Raw genomic sequence first — 23,022 nt, 5'->3', positions numbered from 1 at the left:
AAAAACTACAAAGGTAAGAAAGAAACAGAAGTGTGTTGCAGGTAAGCTGGTAAGCTATCCTGCTGGAACAATTCCTAAAGTTTATGACTACACAACAGCAATATGATAGCAGAATGAACATAGATGTTAAACTGAAAAAAACCTGAGATAAATACTGGCAGTGCTGATTACTAGCTGTGTAACTGTGGGCAAATTTTATTTTGAATAATACCATTTCTCCTGACTATCAAAAGTAGTAAATTCATATATACACATACCTTGTTTTATAATGTTTTGCTTTATTGTGGATTGCAGATATTTCATTTTTTACAAATTAAAGGTTTGTGGCAACCCTGCATCAAGCAAGTCTATTGGTGCCATTTTTCTAACAGCATGTGCTCACTAAGTGCCTCACTGTCATATTTTGGTAACTCTCACAATATTTCAATCTTTTCATTTTAACTATATGTGTTATAATCAATAAATGTGTGTGTTCTCACTGCTCCACAAATTGGACATTCTCCCCACTTTCTCCCTCTTCTTTGGACCTCCCTATTCTCTGCAACACAACAATATTGAAATTAGGACAATTAATAACCCTCCAATGGCCTCTTTCAAATAAAAAGAAGAGGCACATGTCTGTCACTTTTAAATCAAAAGCAAAAGCTAGAAAGGATTAATGTTAAGAAGTGCATGTCAAAACCAGAGATAGGCTAGAAGGTAGGCCTCTTGCATCAAACAGCCAGGTTGTGAATGCAAAGGAAAAGTTTTTGAAGAAAATTAAAAGTCCTAACCCAGTGAACACACAAATGATAAGAAAGTGAAACAGCCTTATTGCTGACAGGAAGAATACTCTAGTGGTCTGGATATGATACAGTTTGGCTAGGTCCCCCACCCAAATCTCATCTTGAATTGTAATCCCCATAATCCCCATGTGTCAAGGGAGAAACCAGGTGGAGGTAACTGGATCATGGGGACAGTTTCCTGCATGCTGTTCTCATGATGGTGAATGAGTTCTCACGAGATCTGATGGTCTTGTAAGTGTGTGGTAGTTCTTCCTGCATTCACTTCTCCTTCCTGCTGCCTTGTGAAGAAGGTGCTTGCTTCCCATTTGCCTTCTGCCATGATTGTAAGTTTCCTGAGGTCTCTCCAGCCATGCTGCACTATGAGCTAATTAAACCTCTTTCCTTTATAAATTACTAAGTCCTGGGCAGTTCTTTACAGCAGTATGAAAACGGCCTAATACAGGATAGAAGATCAAACCAGCTATAACATTCTCCTAAGATAGGCCCTAACTCTCTTCAATTGTATGAAGGCTGAGAGACATGAGCAAGTTGCAGAAAAAAAGTTGGAAGCAGACGTTTGTTCACGAGGTTTAAGGGAAGAAACCACCTGCATAACACACAAGTGCAAGATGAAGTGGCAAGTGGCTGCAGCAAGTTATCCAGAAGGTCTAGCTAAGATCATTGATGAAGATGGCTACACTAAACAACAGATTTCCAAACTAGACAAAACAGCCTTCTGTTGCAAGAAGATGACATTTAGGACTCTCATAGCTAGAGAAGAGAAGTCAATGCTTAGCTTCAAAGCTTCGAAGGACAGTCTGAATCTCTTCTTAAAGGGATAATGAAGCTAGTGACCTGAAGTTAGCCAATGTTCTTTTACCATTATGAAAATCCCAGGGCCTTTAAGAATATGCTAACTCTACTCTGTGCTCTATAAATGGAAAAACAAAGACTGACTTTGAAAGCACATCTGTTTACAGCATGGTTTACTGAATTTTTAAAGCCCACTACTGAGACCTATCCTCAGGAAAAAAAAATCCTTTCAAAATGCTATTGCTCATTGGCCATGCACATTGTCACTGGAGTTCTGATGGAGATGTACAGGAGATTAATGTTGCTTTCATGCCTGCTAACACAACATCTATTCTGTAGCAAATTGATCAAGGAGTAATTTCAACTTCTTAATATTATATGTAACATTGTATATTTGACTTAAATAATATTAGTCTCATTATTTAAGAAATACATTTTTTAAGGCAACAGCTCCCATAGATAGTGATTCCTCTGATGGATCTGGGCAAAGTAAATTGAAAACCTTCTGGAAAGGATTCATCATCTAGACGCCATTAATAACATTTGTGATACATGAGAACAGGTCAAAATATCAAAATTAACAGCTGGTTCCAACCCTCATGGACGACTTTGAGGAATTCAGGACTTCAATGGAGCAAGTCACTGCAGATATGGTGGATATAGCAAGAGAACTAGAATTAGAATTGGAGCCTGAAGAGGTGACTGAATTGTTGCAACTTTCTTTAGAGAGAAAAGTATGAAGAGTATCTCATCCAGTAAGTAGCAAATAATGGTCAGGCAAAAATGTATTATTCTGATTAATATATAATAATAATAATAATATCAGAAAACCTCCAAATACTCATATTTATCTTTGGAATAGATAATAACAAATTGTTTAGTAAAACAATTATCTTATAATCTTTCTATATCTTACCAAAATCTACTTTAAAAACTTCATAGCAGCATATAAAACATGAGAACTAAGAATTTCATAAATGAATAATCTTAACTGTACTATATTTTTAATTCTAGAAAAACTATTTGCTCTATACATTTGAAGCAACAGAAATATTTCTACACATAGTACCTGTAAGAAATTCAAAATTCATGTTCAACTATTTAAATGGCAAAATAATCAGCAGTAATGAGTGCAGCTGTTGGTCACCTTTTAAAATAGTTAACTAAATAAAAAGTGAAAGAGAAGGGATATCTGTTTTCAGCCATGCTAGAATAATGGGGACCAGATATAGCTTCCCACCCTAATCAACTAAAAAGCAGGAAGAAAAACAACAAACATCAAACCACAGTTTCCGATAGGGGGCAATAGGCGGCACAAGGGAAAAACAAAAACAAAAAAACTACATAAGCCCTATGACTATAGGGCTTGCTGTCTGGAGAGTGAGTTTCTAGTCTGCTGTGTGAGGAGCAGGCAGCCAAGTTGAAGAGACAAGATCTGAAAATCTGGGGAAGCCAACGTGACTGAAATTCACAGCATGTTGTACTTGAGGGGAGAGACCTGCATGGAGAGGCAAGAGCTGTACGGACAGAATTCTGGAAAACTGAGTGTCCCCTCCCTGTCAAAACTTCAGCTGAGTAATGATCAGGACATGTGTAGATTATCTAAGGCTCAGTAAAGATCCGTCTAAAAGAAACAGGAAGAGTGAAGTCTGGTTCTGATATATACAGTAGTTTTAGGTAACCAATAAAAAATTATCAGGTACATTAAAGGAATGAAAAAATTACCATAATGAAAAGAAACATCAATAAAACAAACCAGAAATGACATGTAATAGAATTGGTAGACAAGGACATTAAAACATTTATTAAAATTATATCCAATATCACTAAAAAGTTAGAAGACTAAGGATGTTAAAAAGAGACAATGGAAAATAAAAAAACAAAAAAATCCATACTACTATTGAGAAAAATATATCAGATGGGGTCAACAGCAGATTGGCCACTGAAAAAGAGAAGGGAAATTGAAGACACAGCAAGAGAAACTATGAAAAAAGAAACGAGGAAAAAGCTAAAAGTAAAAATGAACAGAGCATTACTGAGCTGTGGGGCAAGTTCAAACACCCTAACGTATATCTAACTGGTACCTAAAGGAGAGAAGAGAGGGCAAAGACAGAAAAAATTTTAGAAACAATGGCAAAAAGTTTTCTAAAGTTGATCAAAACTATAAATCCACATTTTTAAGGTCAGTAAACCCCAAATACAAGGAACATAAAAAAAACTACAGTAAGATTCATCATAACCAAATTGCTCAAAACCAATGATAAAGAAAAAAAATCTCAAAAGCTGCTGAAGAAAAGATTGACACATTTTGTAGAAAAGCAAATATAGGAAAAAAAGCAGACTTCTGATCAGAAACAATGCAATACAGTAGACAACAGAACAACATTTTTAAAGTATGGGGGGAAAAACCCTGCCAATCTAGATTTCTATGCCCAGTGAAAATATCTGTAATACATATATGTGAAAAAACTGAAAGAATTCATCACCAGCAGATCCACACTGTGAGATTACTGAAAGAAGAAAAAGTGATAATAAATATCAAATACAGTTTGTATTTTAAACCTATTTAAAACATAAATAATTCATTTAAGAAAAATAGTAACTTGTATTATGGGGTGGCTAGCATACATAGACACAAAAATGTATGAACATAATTATACGAATGTGGGAGATGAGAAGTGGAAGTATACTGGTCTAAAGTTTTGATTCTGTATGTGAAGGGGCAAAATACTACTTGAAGGCAGACTAATACAATATGTATGTAATAAAGCCCTAAAGTATCAACAACAACAACAAAAAGACAAGGAAGTATAAAGAGATACAGCCAATAAGCCAACAAGGAAATAAAATGAATTCATAACAAAAATGCTCAATTAATAAAAAAAAAAAAAAGAGAAAACAAAAGGAAGATGGAAGCAAAGAACAAATGAGACAAATAGAAAAAAAAAAATAGCAAGTTTAAGCCCAACCATATCAACAACAACTTTAAATATAAGTGGTTTAATTATCCCTGTTAAAAGGCACAGATTTTCAGATTATGTTAAAAAAAAAAAAAAAAAACAAGGTCTAACTACATGGTGCCTACAGAAACCCCACGTTAAATATACTTTAATGCATGGGTCCCCAGACCTTGAGCCATGGGCTGTACCGGTCTGTGGCCTGTTAAGAAGTGGGCTGCACAGCAGGAAGCAAGCAGCAGGCTTGAGAGCATTACCACCTGAGCTCTGCCTCCTGTCAGATCTGCCAGAGCATTAGATTCTCATAGGAGCATGAACTGCGCATGCAAGGGATCTAGGTTGCATGCTCGTTATGAGAATTTAACTAATGCCTGATGATCTGTGGTTAAATCCAGGTACTGTGAGTACTTGCCTGATTTTTGGTTCTTATGCAGGTGTTTTTTCTGTGTAGATAGTTGTTAACTTGGTGTCCCTGCAGGGGATGGGAACACACATGGGTGGAGCTTTCTATTCCTAAGAAAGGAATCCTGAGACCATATGCCCCAGCCCCCCACCCGTGGAAAAATTGTCTTCCATGAAACAGGTCCCTGGTGTCAAAAAGGTTGGGGACTGCTGCTTTAATGAGTTAAAAAGTTAAACAATGAGAGGCGGAGCAAGATGGGAGAATAGGTGTGGTGGTGTGCACCTACAGTCCTTGCTGCTCGGGAGGTTGAGATAGGAGGATTGCTTAAACCCAGGAGATGCGGCTCCAGTGAGCCATGATAGCACCACTGCCCTCCAGCCTGGACACAGAGCAAGACTCAAGAAAAGAAAGACAGAAAGACAGACATTGAAACTCTAGACCAATATCCCTCATGAATATAAATGCAAAATCCAACAATATACTAAAAGGTTAGTAAGATGTCATGATTATGTGAGATTAATCCTAGGAATGCAAGGTTGATCTAATATTTAAAAAGAATCAGTGAATGTAATTCATCATACTAACAAATTAAAAAATATATCCTCCTCTTGTACAGAAAAAGCATCTGACAAAATCCAAAATCAACTCTGATAAAAACTCTCAGCACACTAGGAATAGAAGGGAACGTTTACAACCTAAGAAAAGGCATCTACAAAACAACACAAATCATGTTTAAAGGTGAAAGAATGGACAAGGCAAAAACATGCTCTCACCACTTCTATTCGAATTGTATTCTAGCCAGTGTGATAGGCAATATAAACAAGATAAAATAAAACACATCCAGATTGAAAAAGAAAAAGTAAAAATGTCTTCATTTGCAGCTATCATAACTATCTAAATCTACACAAATCTACTAGAATATGTAAGTCTAGTTAAATCTGCAAGTAGAGGTTAATATAACCTGTATTTCTAAATACTATCAATGAGTAATCAGAATTTAAAAATTAAAGGACAAGCCAATTTTATCCAGATTTTTGATAAAATTGATCATCTGATTCTCAAATTTATATAAAAATGAGAAGGACCTAAAATCCTCTGGAAAAAAAATCCATATGGTGAAAAAAAAAGCAAAACCTCAATTCTTAACTTCACACTGTATACAAAGGTTCACTCAAAATGGCTATGTGGCATATACATATAATAGATTACTACTGAGCAACAACAAGTAACTGCATGTAATAACATGGGTACACATAAGTTGACACATACATACAAAATTTTTCTGAATGAAAGTCAAACTCCATCTGTACTGTATTCCACTTATGTAAAATCCTAGGCCATATAACTAATGTACAATGAGGACAGATCAGTGGATGCCTGGGAATGGGAAAGTGGGGAAACAGAAAATTTTTCTAAGAAATAAATATGTTCATTACTGTGACTGTGATGACAGTTTCAAAGGTGCATTTTTGTGTCAAAAGTCATCAACTTTAAATATATGCAGTTTATTGTACATACCTCAATAAAGCTGTAAAATTTTTTTATTTCTCTAAAAATTATCTAATCAAATAGAAAGGATATAAATACATTACAAAGACCTAAAGCAAAACACTGATGACTATAAAAAATACCGTTAAGAAGATTTTACAAAATATTCCTATTAAAAAATTATAAGAAGTATATTGAACAAATTCCTACCACCCGTCATAACCAAGTAGCGCAACTGCTGGTAGTGAGTCTTCTTTTTGATATCAGCTGTATTACTGTTACGGTTTATATTCTTTCAGTAATAATTTGTTGTTGTTGTTTTTAATTTTATTAGCACACAGATATGCATAACAGGACATCCCCCAAAATTGATCATTTCATACCTGCACTGGGGAGCGAATTGTGACCTTCTTACTTCCTTCTACTGTATCAATTTGACAAACAATAGATCTTTCAACGCCAGACTCTCTGTGTCTTACAGTGTACAGACGTCGTCCCACTTTTGTTAAAGGAATCTTATCAGCAGTAGAATGGTTAACAGGTGCTAAATTAAGTAAGCATGTTTAAAAGTTTTTATTATAATTCATTACATATTAATTTTACATATGTTACATATTAGAAATTTCAGATGATTCTTAAACTTATAAATAATAGTCACTAGAGTCTTTGGATATAGTCCATAAAAGGGATATTTTAAGAAGCCAGCATATATTTCCACAGCATTAATTAAAAAACTCCCATTCAGGAGTTTAACCCAAGACAACAATAGCAAACCTTTCAAAAATGAGTAATGAGAGCAAGTACTATAAAATACAAGAATACTGATCTCTGGTTTGCTGTCAGAATAACCAGAGCATAATACCTTTTGGTAGACATTGGTAATTATCAAGGTGACTACAATTTTTGTTTTTAATTTTTCCAACAACTTGTGTCACTTTTCCTTTATATCTTGGACTTGATTAAATAAAATTTTATATATATTTACCTAAAACACATGTTGTATTGGGGATAAAATTACTTACTTGCATAAATTTCATTTACCATCCCATCCATAAAAATGTTAAAAAAAAAAGAGGTAAAATTTATAAGAACATTAATTACAACGCTATGACAACACCTGAAACACCTGTTACATGTTATTTTCTAACTAGAAACACAAGCTATTTTAGTAGCCTACCCCCCTATGTCTAATTAATCTTTTAAATGATGCCCTCCTCAATAATTACTTAAATGCCAGAGTATCAAAAAGTGGTGTAGGTGAGGCTTTGGGACTATTTAACTTCACAATGACTACATATTATGATACTTTAAGAATGTATATATTTCACCTCCAATAAAAATGAAAAACTTCTGGGAAGCAGAAAAGACAAAGGAAAAAACCTTCATCTCAACAGGCAGAACATAAAAAAAAAACTATTTATAAATCCTAAAGCCATTAAAAATTGCCATCTGCATGAATTCAAACTTAGAATTCTTTCAGTTGCAAAACTGGTGGAATACTATCAACTGATACCAAATGTGAATAAAAGAACCCCCACAAACATCTAAACATCCACGGTCTATAAAAGCAGAATGAGGGCGAGATCTAATATTTTTCTTCCCAACAACAAAGCAGTAAATTGCCATGCTCTAAATAATGCAGAGGATAAAGAAAGAGTTTGGAATACAAAGTTTTAGTAACAATAGTAACCAAGACACTGCAAAGACAAAAAACAGTTCTTGACCTATTAGAAAGGATATTTAAAAAAAAACAAAAACAAAAACAAAAAAAACCTTGCTAAGATTCTACAAAAGAGTAAAATAACATGTAAATTGTAATTTAAAACAAAATAGCCCCAGGAAGGTAATTTTTCAACTACTTACTAAGAAGAATGAAGAAGAGTTTGCTGCTTAGGCTGGTCATTGCATTGAAATGATCATTGTCCTTGGTTCGGATATAATCCATACTTAAACTTTCTCCATTTTTCAATACATATGATTTTGCCACAGGAATGTTGAGTACACTAAAAGAATCACTTGGCGAAACAGAGATAGTAAGTCCAAGGGAATTTAAAATCATAAATGGTGCTAGATCCTTTACGAAGTCAGCTGAAGATCCAGTGGCAGCTTCTGTAAATGCCTAATAAGAAAGAGTTATGCTACATAAAATGAAATGTGTAAAATTAAATGACAAGGAGAACAGTAAAGGACAAATGACAACTAAGTTATTAAACTTCTTATTCAACAGACAGATCAATCAGACAAGTATCTCAATATTTAAAGTTTCAAATTTCTTTTCTTACCTTGACTAAATTGTTTAACATTACAAGACCACATTTGGATAATGTAATGTTTAATTGGTCTTTTGAATGGAAACTGATGACAGTTTTATATTCTGGCACTTTGTAGTTTTCTTCTTCAGGATCTGACTCAACAATGGCCATTTTTGCTTTCTTTTTCATCTAAAATGATAAATCATAGAAATATAAGGAAAAATTCTAAGAACACAACATAACTAGACAAATCCCAATAACAACATTAGAAAGGTCAGTACATTTTATCTTTTCTAATTTCAGTAAGTTCTATTGCCTTACTGAAATTACTTGGACATCAGCCAACTAAGGTCATAAAGGACAGAAGTATTAGAGAAAATAAATCATGTCATCATCAGTGATAGTAAAATGGCAGACACAATTTAGAAGGAAAAATAAAAACCTAAAATTACTATGTGTACCCGGGATCTGAATATAAAAGCACATACTTCAAAGCAACATAAAAACTCAGACAGAAAAAAGTAACTTAATGTATTGGTCATGCTAATAATAAAGAACAGAAACCTAGAGACTTACAAAGGCAGACAATAGTAGCAGAACAGTGTTATAAACCTAGAGCTCATAAGAATCAATACCCTTTACCATTTTTTAGGAGTCACAGATCTGCTGACCATGTGTATTCTAACCTAAAAACCACCAAGGAATTCCTTTTCAAATCCTTCATCTAAAATATCTGGAAAATAAAATTAAGTGATCTAATATGAAAAGAGCTCAACATGCTAAGCTAGTCACCTCTGTTGTTACTTTAACTGGCTTTAAGCTGCTGAAAATCTGTCTGCAGGTTGACCAAGTCATTATTAGGTAGGAAACATGTAAGTAATTCCGCAGTCTCTTGCTTCAGAAGCAAAATTTCATCCACCTAAAGGCCCCGATTCTCATGATTATATAAATCCACAATATATTTCAAACAAATAACATACATTCCTGCACACATGCAAACATCCAAAGGATGAAGGAAACTCAGGATAGACAACAACCTACAAGATGATGACACAGGCATTATAGCATAGTGGTTTAGAGTGGATTTAACCCCTCTGCAGCTGGATTTGCATCCCATCTTTTCCACTTTGTAGCTATTATTACTTCAAGAAGTCTCTTAACCTCCCTGGTCTCAGTCCCTTCACATGTTAAGTAAAAACTGTATCTTCCTCCAAGAGTTGTTGTAAGGATTAAAATATTTAGAACAATGTCTAAATTGTGTTCTAAATTATGTTCTAAATTGTTCTAAATTATGTAACAAGTAACATAATACTTGTTACATAATTATATTAGAAGCATAGGCAACATTGGCCTTAGATTTGAAAATTATATTCAGAGGGCAAACAAGGAAGCATGTGGGCAAGGTTCATGATGAGACAACCTGAACCTTGTTGTGATTAAAATAAAGTGTCGAGTGTGGTATAAACATTCTCAATTTTGGAAAATTTTTTCAGACTTCAAATATACGTTGATGAGGGAATGTTAATAAAGGGGGAGGCTATACATGTGCAGAAGTAGGTGGTATACGGGAAATCTCTGTTCCTTCTTCTCAATTTTGCTGTGAACCTAAATCTGTTCTTAAAAAAAGTCTTTTAAAATACATATATATATATATATACACACATACACATATATAGATATACCTTGATACCAAGATTCCATGGTCTAAAATCCTCAGTCTGATCAATTTCTAAGGGTTCAAGCAAAGGCTCCCATACACCAAACATTTCATTATAATAATGCACCTACAGAGAGAATTTTTTAAATTAAAAATGATCTTCCATCCTGTTTCCCACCATGTTTTTTAGCCCTGTTATTTCTTCTATATAAAAACCAGTCTACATGCCATTCAGTAGCTTCCTATAAGCACTCCCTCAGCATTTTCCTCACCTGGCTAACTTCATAGTACATATTCGCTCTTCACAATTTAGTCCAGATAAAACCCCTTTTTAAGCATCTTTCCTTGATTCTACATTACATAAAAGTATAAGGCATATATTTCTAATTCTTCATATTTCTATTAGAAGAGATTATTACCCACATATTCAGAAATTCTGTCTATATCCTTAAAAAAAAAAAAGGGTATTCAACTTTAACTCTTTTCTTTTTTTTTTTTTTTTTTGAGTCTGGGTCTCACTTTGAACCCCAGGCTGGAGTGCAGTGGTAAGATCTCAGCTCACCACAGCCTCGACTTCCCAGCTATTCTCAAGTGATCGTCCACCTCAGTCTCTCGAATAGCTAAGACTACAGGTGTGAGCCACCACCACTGGCTAATTTTTTGTATTTTTAGTAGAGACAAGGTTTCACCATGTTGCCCAGGCTGATCTTGAACTCCTGGGCTCAAGCGATCCTTCTGCTTTGGCCTCCCAACGTGCTGGGATTACAGGTGAGCCACTGGTCCTGGCCTCAATTTAACTCTTTAAAAAAAGTATTCTGAATCTAATCAACAACTGTCGAATAATATATTATCTTTAAGTTGATAAAATCAGTTGAAATATAAACTTAATGTGGACATGTACTTTAAAAGTAAAAGGAATGTATACATAAAAGCAATTATTCAAGGGCAAAATTTGAAAACTTTTTTCTAAAAGTTTTGGACCCAATATCATATTTACAATAAGCTTAAATAGCTACACAAGATTCCATAATATTCCATATGTATCATTATCTGTCATAATATTCCATACGTATCATTATCTGTTATAAAACTGGAAAAATATGCTTACTTCTAGCTCAAGCTGACAGTGCAGATTTATTAGGGAACTCCAGTTTTTGCCTTCCCCTGAAAAACGTGACTTTGCCAGAAGCATAGGTACTGTTCTATGACCAATTCCAGCCTCAAGAACTATAAAAATAGAATCAATGTTCATTTTTATCATCTCGCCTTTGGGTACCAATTCAGTTGTGGGAGCTATTTTTTCAGTTTCATTTGATTCTTCAAGAAACCACATTTTTAAAGTCTTTGTATCCTTCTTTTCCCATAAATGTGCAGTAGAAGAAGCCGTTTGTTCTGGGATGGTTTCCTTAGTTGTATACAGTGCTGAAGTTATGGTAATCATAGTATTTATAATAACTGGTGAAACCTAAATGGAAAAAAATTAATAAGTCTATACAAAACACTTTCAAACATACTACGTCAAGAAATATTAAATATATATTATGAGAAATTAAATACTGAATTAACATTACTACCACAAAATAGAAGATACAATTTATTGTTCATAAAATTTTTTAAATTACCATAATTCTTGTTATATGTTTACATGAATCTTGCAGATATTTACATGAATCTTGCAGATATTATTCCATGAATTACATGATATTATTAATATACATGAATTGCAGATATTATTAAACTGATGAAGTATAAAGTAATTTCAATAATATTTATTAGGGATATTAGATGTTAACCACACAAATGTAAATAATAAAATATAGAATAACATTCATAAAATGTGTATTAAATAATATTACTTTGTAAATATCTCATAAAAACATATTTTCAAAAACACAAATACACCTATTTTGTTTGCATAACAATTAAAAGACTTGCTATAATAACTTTCTAGGCTTTACTACTTTTTTTAAGTGCACTAAATATTCAAATGATTATATTTTAATTTACCTTTAGTGTCAGGGATTTTACTGACATATCGATCACTTGTGGATCTGTACCTTTCTGAGTAGTTTGATAAAACAAGTCACAGGGCTGCAAAACCTATGAGAGAAAAATCAATACCACTAAATTAATGTTTAAATATAAAAATATTTCTATTTAAAGACTTTCCTAGTAATAGGTATGTCAAATAAACAAGTTAATAAAAATAACTATTTAAAAAGTGACTTAATAATACACTCCTTAATTATCCCATATAAAGGACATCTAGAACCTAATATCTGTTCTATTCTTCCACAGTAATAGAAGTTTTATCTGAGCACAAGGTAGCTCAGAAAAAAATACCACGTTCTCCAACCTTTACTGAAGTAAAGTGTAGTCATACAGCTATATTCAAGCCAAAAAAGATGTGAATAGAAGAAATATATATTTAAAACTTCTAAGTCAAAAACTAAGAGAGAATTGGTATACCCTCCATTTTCTATTCTCTCTCTTTGCTTAGTGGAGGGCCAACTGTCTTGCAAATTTGGGCAACAGTTTATCTTATATCCTAATATATATGTATTCATTGTATCAAAATTACATCTTATATTTCTATGGTGACAATGTTTAGAACATTTATGCTTCTATAGATGCATACCAAGCATCAGGAAAAAAATACAAAGAAACAAACAAAAACTTATGTTTCTATTACTCCTTCAGAAGCTCAAATATTTTTGTAAGTATTCGCTGGAAGTCAGCCAGTTAACTTGAAAAGATGTCTGTAAAGGAATGAATTTTAAGTAGAGTTATGAAGAGGAGGAAGGCCAAGAGGTTACTAGAGAGTAAAATATCAATGTGAAGTATGTCAAAGCAAATGGCTGAAGGTTCAAATGAAGTTACATGGAGACAAGGAAAAACTCATTATTTGAGCAAAAACATCCAAACAGGAGAAAAAAGTTGAAACAATAAAATTGAAACAACACAGCAAACAACTGGCAGAAAGTCTTAAAAGTCCAAAGAGCAATTTGGAATTGACATGGTTAGAAAGTCAAAGTAAGATCTTAATCGAAAACTGTCAAGATGAACCCAACTTCTTAGTAACAATATTCCCACAAATACTAACAATAATGAGCAGCATCTGGAAGAATGAAAGAGTTTCAAAGCTGGTAAATAATATTCTAAATTAAGCTCTCTAAGCAGAGAGAAAGACATTTTACAGAGCAAGGTTGGAAAGCATGTAGGTAGTTTTTGTTTCCTAAAATGGTATACACTACATCCAAAATAGTTTACAATTAAGCAGATGATCAAATAGTTAACTCACAGTAGTGATTTTGCCTTTTCTCTTGACTGGAAGAAACGGGCAGGCTCTCACTTGGAGATCTTTAATGGCAGCAGTCATTGTACTATTTTCAAGGTTACCTTTATAGCAAATTTCACATTGTGTTGTAATGACTAAAGCAGGAGCATCATTTTTTGTCATGTCAGCTACAAACACAATTTCAGGATTTTTAATAATAACATTAATTTCCCACTTCACTGATTCCTGTGTAGGTACTAAAACAAATAAAAATAGATTAAAATATTTGCTATATATTATGAATAATTTATTATTTATAAGAAAATATTACAATGAAATAATAGTAAAAAGTAAAACAAAAGAATCTTACATCCCAAAGGAATCAACTACAACCCTTAGTAAAGGCTTGAAGAAGCTACAGGCATAAGAACATTTTTAAATGAGGGGAAATCTCCACTATTTAATTGGAAAGCCTAGAAACTAATCTAGTTTCTAACTCTCAACTTGATACTCTTTCTACTATACCACAGTAAATCACATATTATAAAAAGATAATAGAGAAACCGTACGTTAAAAGCTAGGAATAAATACAACAAAAATAAATGAGTGCTTTAAATTGAAATATTATCTTAATTGTGAAAAGGTATGGTTGGTTCATTATTTGCTCTGCTTGTTTTTTTCCACTAGACAAATTCCTTCAAATTACTGCCTGAAGAGAAGTACAATTACTTATTCTAACATAGGTTTCATAATTTTTAAATGCAATATATACTGACACCTTTAAAAAATGCAAACTATACATCCTCCAAGAAAACACATTAAGGTTTTCCTTCTACTCTGAAAAATAAAATTTTAATTTCTTAAAGCATTTACTTTGATGATCTAAAAGGCTAATCAAGGTCAAGTCCTGTTGTAGCACTTCAATAAAACAAATATTAAATATTTTAGCCAATAACTAACCTTCTTCCTTAGCAGTCCATGTTTGCACACTGGTTTCTACAGCAGTGCCTGTGGTGTAGGCCTCAAGAAAGACATTTGCAACAGTCTGCAGAAATTCTACGCTTGCACAAATATACATTTCTTGAAAGACCGCATCAGTCACACAACCATCTCTGACTTTCCTGTACTTTATATCCATCATGTCTTTTTTGTCAAAACCAACTGTCAGTCCTATCATTCTGGAAAACACAATAACAACAATTCCTATGTATGAGTAACTTAGAAGTAATCAAACATATGAGTAAAACTCAAAGACCTCTTATCTCTTTTACTGACAAAAAAAAGCATTCTGAAGTCATGTCTCTTGGGAAGATCCATAAAGTGTTCCAAATAACAAACTTACAAACTTCTGGAACACAAATGTATCAGAAATGAGGAAGTGTATGTTCAATAAATTATAAGAGTTTGAATCTCAGGATATTTTTTCTTTTCAATTTTTTATGTACTTCCCATTGCAATTAGCATGGATTAACAATAACTTATATTAGATTTATATTAGAGAATGTAATTTAAAGAATGTAAAAACCAATTTAATTGCACTGATTATTTCTATTTACTCAACCAATCTATCAATTATCCAGTAAGAATAGTACATAACAGAACCAGGACATTTTAAATGTTAACCGAGTACTACGAGCTGACTGAATTGAAGCTTTAAAGAACCTAGGATGCACTCAGAAAATGAACGTCCAATTCTGGAGATGAATTCTGTAAAATATATCAACGATTTCTCAAGTAAAACCTTAGAACATCATTACAATACATACCGAGGAGTTGCTTTCTTGACATGAGGTCTTTTATCATCTAAAATACAGTTTTTTAATGAGAAGGAAGAAAATGTTGAGCCATCTGTATACATTTTTAAAGTACTTATAATATTCTCCAATTTAAATTCAGCAAGTTTCAGAGAAGGATCACGAACATCTGTAAAGGAAGCCTATGAAAGGAGAAATCAACACAAAATTACAAAGAAACACAGGTCTAAAGTGTATTTCATGATATGAACTACTACAAATTATTGCCTCTGCTTATAACAAACATCAAAATTCTGTCTCCGAAGGGCTCTAATGAAAGGCCAAAAATATATACATATCACTTTACTTTTACAATTTATTTTTCACATTAGCTATACGATAGATAACTCATTTAAAAGGGAAATAGTTATAATTATTATTAAAGTAAAAAGATCATTTTTCTCAGAGGGACAGATACTACAAAATAAATGTTAAATATTAACATTTGTTACTTTAAAAACATCAACCTATGCAAATTTCACATGTGAAAATACATTTTCTTTTCTTCCTGGACTTACTTGTTTAGGACCTGGACTATACAGCACCATGGTGAGATCATCAGTTTTGAAGCTTATGTTTAGTGTTGTCTTAACTAGTGAGGCACGTGAATGTACTTCTACCACAGCAGCTGTCACCACAGTTGCTCCTTGAAAAAATTAAAGTTATTTAATAAAAGAAAATATCATGAAAAGTAGCTCATTAAAATACCCTTGAAATAGATTTAATAGAATTATTAAACAGGTATAGTAAAATGACATTCAAGAAAATAAAATATTAGAAAATTCAGATGTAAAACTCAGTAACTTCTGGCTTAGGACTCTTTCCATAATAACTTGGGAATATTAATTGAACACTCGGTGTTTCTATTTCCTCTTGATGCTTCTGTTCCTACTTCTGTTCTGTTCCAAGGAAAAATAGAACTAATCACTGAGTATGTTTGGAGATTATGTAAAATAGCACATGTAAAATGCATATTACAGTAACTGGCACATAATTCAGTATTCAAATTTTACTTTAAAAAACTAAAACCAAGAGACATTTTTAAAATTTTTCTACTAATCAGAAGAATTCAAAATTTGTTTTCTACATTTGAATTTTGAATCAAGGCATTATATGCACATATTAAATGAGCTTAAAATGAAAACGCAGCACTTTCTAATTCTCATTATATCTAACTTCAGAGAAAAGTACCATTATGCCAGGTAATGTATTTTCAATTGTGATAAAAATTTACATACAATGAAATACATGTATCTTATATGAACTATTTGATGAAATTTGATAAGTGTATATTTCCACATGATCACTACTTCAATTAAGATACTGAACACTTATATCCCTCCAGAAAGTTCCCTCTTAACACTTGCTAGCCAATTCCCAACCTCTCTACCATTCTAATTTCAATCATCATAGACGAATTTTGTATATTTTTAAAATTCCATATAAATGGAGTAATACAGATTGTACTATTTTGTGTGTGGCTTCTTTCAGTCAAAATAATGTTTTTGAGATTCAACCATGTTGCTGCATGTACAAGTAGTTCACTCTTATAGCTAGTCATGCACTCTATGGAATGAAATAGTTTATCCTCCTATTGATGAACATTTGAGTTGTTTCCAGATTTGGGCTACTATAAATAAGTCTGCTATACGTATTCCTAAATGAGTCATTTTGTGTATATATGCACTTATTTTGGGGTGGGGTGGGAGTAGATACCTAGGTCTGGAATTGCTCTGTTAAAGGTAGGTACATATTAACTTTCAAATTCTTTGCCAAAGTGGTTATACTATTTCACATTCCTATCAGTCATATGTGAGAATTGCAGCTGTTCCACATTCTTGTCAACCTTTGATGTTGTCAGTCTTCTACAACTTATCTCATCTGGTGAACTGTGAAGTTTTCCTGATAAATAATTGTATGAACGGCTGGGCATGGTGGCTCACACCTGTAATCCCAGCACTTTGGGAGGCCAAGGCAGGCGGATCACGAGGTCAGGCGATCGAGACCATCCTGGCTAACCCGTCTCTACTAAAAGTACAAAAAATTAGCCAGGCGTGGTGGCGGGCACCTGTAATCCCAGCTACTCGGGAGGCTGAGGCAGGAGAATGGTGTGAACCCGGGAGGCGGAGCTTGCAGTGAGCTGAGACCACACCACTGCACTCCAGCCTGGGTGACAAAGCGAGACTCCATCTCAAAAAAGAAAAAAAAAAATTATATGAACAAGTTTTCATGTGTTCACTGCCCGTTTACATAGCATCCTCTCTCAAGTACCCAAATCTTTTGGTCATTATTTTGCTTTTAAAAAGTTGCTATTAATTTATAAAAGTGCTAATGTACTCTGGATAAAAGATACATACATCAAGTCTGAGGCTTGGGTTTCTCCTATCTTGTTACTGTATCTTTAATGAACAGAAATCTAAAATTTTGAAAAAATATACATTTAAACATTTTCTCTGTTTTTCTTTTGTTGGATTCTATTATTTTTATTACTGTCTTCTTTTCATTTACTTTGGGTTTAATTTCCTATTCTTTTTCTAGTTTCTGGTGGTAGAAGAATTAATCTTTGATTTTAAAACTTACTCATTTCTAATATCTTACTCTACAGTTACAAATTTCTTTCACCACTGTTTTAGTTGCATTCCACAAATTCTGATATATTTTATTTTCATGATCATTCAGTTCAAACAACTTCTTAATTTCCCTTGTCATTTCTTTTTGATCTATGGGTTATTTAGAAATTGTTCAAGCTTTTTCACATCCTATTGTTACTACCTTCTAATTTAATCCAATGTGGTCAGAAAATTTAATGGTCCACAAAATGGTGCATCTTTGTAAACATTCCAGGAAGTGTTTAAAAACAAAAAGGTATTCTGCAACTGAGTGTAAATTGTATTACATTAATTATGTCAATTTTGTTGATTGTGTTCAAATCTTCTATATTCTTTCCGATTTTTTTGTTCATATCTTATCATTTACCAAGAGTGGTGTGTTCAAATCCCCAACTATGATTCTGTATATGTGTATTTTCTTCTTTAGTTCTGTCAATTTTGCTGCATATATTTTAAAGTTCTGTTATTAGGTATATACACATTTAGGATTGTTGCATCTTCTTTGTGAATTGACACTTTTATCATTATTTAAAAAAAACCAAGCCTTGTAATGAGACATTTAGGAGAAAGATGAACCCTAACTGGATATTTTCATGGTCTTAAGGAAGCACTGCTAATATTTAGGGTGATGATGTTACTATATTTAAAAAGTAATGTCCTTATTGCTTATGGAAAAATAGCAATTAATGGTATAGTATCTGGGATTTGCTTTAAAATAATCTTATGGGCTGGAGGAAGAAGGGGGAAGAGCAGAGTGAGGGCAGTAACAAAGTAGCCACATGATATTAATTAGTGAAAGTGGGCCAGGCATGGTGGCTCACGCCTGTAATCCCAGCACTTTGGGAGACCGAGGCAGGGGGATCACGAGGTCAGGAGATCGAGACCATCCTGGGTAACACAGTGAAACCCCATCTCTACTAAAAATACAAAAAAGTAGCTGGGTGTGGTGGTGGGCACCTGTAGTCCCAGCTACTCAGGAGGCTGAGGCAGGAGAATGGCGTGAACCCGGGAGGCAGAGCTTGCAGTAGCCGAGATTGCACCACTACACTCCAGCCTGGGTGACATAGCGAGACTCTGTCTCAAAAAAAAAAAAAAAAATTAGTGAAAGTGGGTGATGAGTACATGTGGGTTCATTACCTTATTCCTTCTACTTTGGTATATGTGTAAAAATTTCCAGAAGAAAACGATTAAAATGACATATTCAAACATCTATTTCTTGTTACATCAATTGCAGACATTTTCTCTCACTCTTTAAGGCTTTACTATTTGTTTCCCCTGATCCATCTTCCTCTTTACAGCTTTGGTTAGTAATGTCTTTACTTCTAAGTTATCACAGTTCATAACATTTACTTTTTTATTTACATAAGAAGTATTCCATGTGTTGTTTAACTATGACCATGTAGTATTTTTCAATGAGATTTACAGTAATACTGCCTCTGCTGCTACACTGTCACGATGAGTGCATCTCTGAAAAATAAGAGGTTCTCTTCTCACATTCTAACAATGGCTCAAAATTATGCAAAATTTAGTCCACTTCACTTCTGCACCATGGTATAGAAATTTCTTTCTTAAGCACAGAAAACACTTTCCTGTCTGTATCAGTTATATAATATAGCTAACTCTGTATCCTACATACTATGTGGAATTCATGCTATTTTTCTTCTATAAGACATTCTTCCACATGGCTTTTTTTTTCTTTCCTTAAAGCATTCTCATTTACTTTTTAATGAAAGCCAGTTAATTTCTAGCCTATTCACATAGATAATTTGGAGATTCCTTTTCAGTGCACTCCTGAGTAGGCCTAGGTTTTTTTAACCCCATATTTTTCTGTTTCCTAGATTTCCTGACTTTCTGAAATACACTTTCAAACTAATTTCTTTTACGAATGGGTATGAAGAAGTCTAAGAAAACTGAGTCACAGGAAATCTGAGAATTATTTTCTTTTCACATTTTGGGTGATGGCTTGGCTGTGTATAGAATCTGAGCTTCAAAAACCACTTTCCTTAGAATTCTGAATAGATTCCTCCATTGTCTTCTACCATCCAGGGATTCTATTTCATCATGTTTTATTGATGATAAATAAAAAACAACAAAAATCAATCATGCAATCATTTTTTTTCTAAGTCCCTGACAGGCAGCCTTTTTTTTTTTCTGAAACTTCAGAAAATCTTAGCTTTACCATTCTGACAACTCATGAAAATGTGTTTGTATGTGGAATCTTAGTTTACCCAATCTGCTGGAAACTCAGTAGATTCATTATAGCTAAGAGCTTCCTTCAATATTTACTTAGGTCTGGACAGTTTACAGCAGCTCACCCTTACCTGCACTTTCAGTTACCTGCAGTCAGGTCAACTGGTGTCTGAAAATATTAAGATACTTTGAGAGACAGACCACATTCACGTAACTTTTATGACAGTATATTGTTATAATTGTTCTATTTTATTAGTTGTTCAACTCTTACTGTGCCTAATTTATAAATTCAACTTTATGATACATATGTATGTATAGGAAAAAATATAGTTTGGGTACTATCCAAACATAGGTTTGGTAATACCCAAAGTTTCAGGCATCGACAGGTCTTGGAACATATTCCCTGCAGATAAAAGGAGAGTACTATACTTCTTTAAAGAATTGCCTTCCATTTCCTCAATTATTTCTTCTGTAACACTCATTCTGAAATTGGACCTTCTGAACTAAAACATCACTCTTAAGTTTTATCATATTTTCCATCCCTGTGCTTTTTTCTTCTCCGTCCTGGGAGATTGCCTCAACCAAATATTCCAACTCAATACTTCTAATTACATGTTCAGTGTTTTTGTTTCAAATTTTCAGCAATAATATTTGGATTTCCAGCAACTCTCCTATCCTTGGGTGAGCTGGTGGTGGTGGGATCCATTTCTTATATTATCTTCTCAAAATCCTCTTAGAATGTCAGAGCTTCTTTTTTGTTTGTCTACTTCCTTTTCTGTCACCTCAATTGTCTGTTTCCTTCAGAAAACATGATTCTATTTATCTTAATTTCATTCATGCTTGGGGTTTTTACAATTTTCTTCATATCTGACCATTCATATTTAACAATAAAGGACTGGTTTGATTATTCCAGCTAGAAAGGGTGGGGTTTCCTACAATGCTGTAAATGTAAAGCTGGTTTTCTGTTAGGATTCTCCCTGAGTAAAAATGCTGTGTAACACCTCAGGGCTTTGCAAAGGTGAGTCTTGTGAACTAGTAGGTTTCATTTTGAGGTAGGTAGGTCTGAGGATCCCCTATAATGCCAGAATGAGAACTTTATGCTTATGCAGCAATGTCATCCCAGCACTAACTGACCCTCTGTATGCGCTGGTGCTGAGCTCAGAAACCAGCCACATTCCACAGAGCACACTGGATCCAACATTAGATGAAGCCTCTTTCTAAGTTCTGCTTCCTTCTACTCTGTTCCATCCATCTCCCAAATATTTGTTAAACTCCACCATCTACTAATGATCATCCTCTCTTTGCACCTCTAATACTTTGATATTCCTAATATCAATATAAAAGATTCATTTGGGATATATGCCACACTAGGGATAGGGAGAAGATGGGGGAAGGGGAGAAAAATGGAAAACGAGGAGCTACAAGGAAGTCAGGAAAACATGAATATATACTGAGGAATTTTGTTACAACAGAACTAGGAACTTTCATTCAAAGAAAAAAAATCATCACAACGACTAATAACATAGACAATTTAGAGATGTCTGAATGGATTTAGCTGATTAGAAACAGATTTACAAATCTTATTTTGCCCAAACTAAAGAAAAAGAAGGAAAGAAAGAAGGAAAGGAGGGAGAAAGAGGGGAGGAAGGAGGGAAAAGACAGAAGGAAGGGGAGGGAAGAAGATAGAAGAAAAAAGAAAGAGGAAAGCAGAAAGAAATTTGAAGTTAAAAACATACCTCCTGAATGGTGTGAAGCATTAGTAGTAACTCCACTAGTGGCACTGTATTGGTCTTTTGTTACAGCAGGTGAGGCACTACCATCTTTTTCATACCATATATTGCCATGCAATGTTTTAAAAATAGTTGTTATATCTTCTTGACTAAGAATGAACTGTTTAAAAAAAAAAAAGATTTGCTCTTTTTAGCACTGTTACTTCATTGCAGAATTTAACTGCAGTTAAAATTCTCAGAGGAGAAAAATGAAAGACTGTTTCAATCCTCTACCACACCAATTAAACATTTTTACAAACTGAATATTCAGTTTTCTAAATGACCATGTGCTCTTTAGTAGCTTGTGAAATATAGAACTAAATTAGGTGTTAATACCAATGAAGTCATGAATAAAGAACTATTTGTTATTAATGTACCAAATAATATAGTAATTTTAAACCTTTAAAATGAACTTTAAGTAGTTATCTGTCTACTTTGGATTTTTTTGGTTAGTAAGCACCTCATTTTACAAATGTAGAATAAAAAATGATACATTTGGTTTACCAAAAATTTTAGAGTTCACAATGTGTTTTACATGAACTATTTTATTTGAACCTCGAAAAAGTCCTAGGTCTATGGAATATGATCCTGAAATGTATTTATTTAGTTAGGTAGTTAGTGAATGGGTCTCATTCTGTCACCCAGGCTGGCATGCAGTGGTGCAATCCTAGCTCACTGCAGCCTCAAACTCCTGGGCTCAACCTCTGACCTCAGCCTCCCAAGAAACTGGGATTACAATCATGTACCAACATGCCCAGCTAATGCAATCCTGATATTTATATTTATAAGACACTGAAGCTAAATGGTTAATATGCTTAGGTCCACACATAAACTAGGAACTAACTCAAAGAGCTAATAATTTCAGGCCAGGTGTGATGGGTCACGCCTGTAAGCCCAGCACTCTGGGAGGCTGAGGCAGGCAGATCACTTGAGGCCAGGAGTTAAGAGAACAGCCCAGCCAACACGGTGAAACCCCGACTCTACCGAAAATACAAAAATTAGCCAGGCATAGTGCACACCTGTAATCCCAGCTACTCAGGTGGCTGAAGC

The 23,022-nt window shown here is 33.8% G+C and overlaps 1 protein-coding gene across 3 annotated transcripts in view; it reads right to left on the bottom strand.

The window, feature by feature from the left end:
- Positions 1 to 23,022, bottom strand: part of VPS13A (vacuolar protein sorting 13 homolog A) — a 243,845-nt gene that overhangs the window by 90,915 nt on the left and 129,908 nt on the right. For all 3 annotated transcript variants that reach the window (XM_003811456.7, XM_003811459.7, XM_003811458.6), the window contains exons 35-45: positions 21,940 to 22,093; positions 15,923 to 16,050; positions 15,378 to 15,547; positions 14,572 to 14,789; positions 13,636 to 13,868; positions 12,342 to 12,434; positions 11,443 to 11,799; positions 10,360 to 10,461; positions 8,708 to 8,866; positions 8,289 to 8,544; positions 6,809 to 6,969 (exon numbers count right to left, since the gene is read on the bottom strand). In XM_003811456.7, coding sequence (XP_003811504.3) covers positions 6,809 to 6,969; positions 8,289 to 8,544; positions 8,708 to 8,866; positions 10,360 to 10,461; positions 11,443 to 11,799; positions 12,342 to 12,434; positions 13,636 to 13,868; positions 14,572 to 14,789; positions 15,378 to 15,547; positions 15,923 to 16,050; positions 21,940 to 22,093 — 2,031 coding nt within the window. The remainder of the gene's footprint in view (positions 1 to 6,808; positions 6,970 to 8,288; positions 8,545 to 8,707; positions 8,867 to 10,359; positions 10,462 to 11,442; positions 11,800 to 12,341; positions 12,435 to 13,635; positions 13,869 to 14,571; positions 14,790 to 15,377; positions 15,548 to 15,922; positions 16,051 to 21,939; positions 22,094 to 23,022) is intronic.

Source organism: Pan paniscus, chromosome 11 (genome assembly GCF_029289425.2).
Source record: "Pan paniscus chromosome 11, NHGRI_mPanPan1-v2.0_pri, whole genome shotgun sequence".
Taxonomy (NCBI): domain Eukaryota; kingdom Metazoa; phylum Chordata; class Mammalia; order Primates; family Hominidae; genus Pan; species Pan paniscus.
This window is presented reverse-complemented; position numbering and strand designations above follow the sequence as displayed.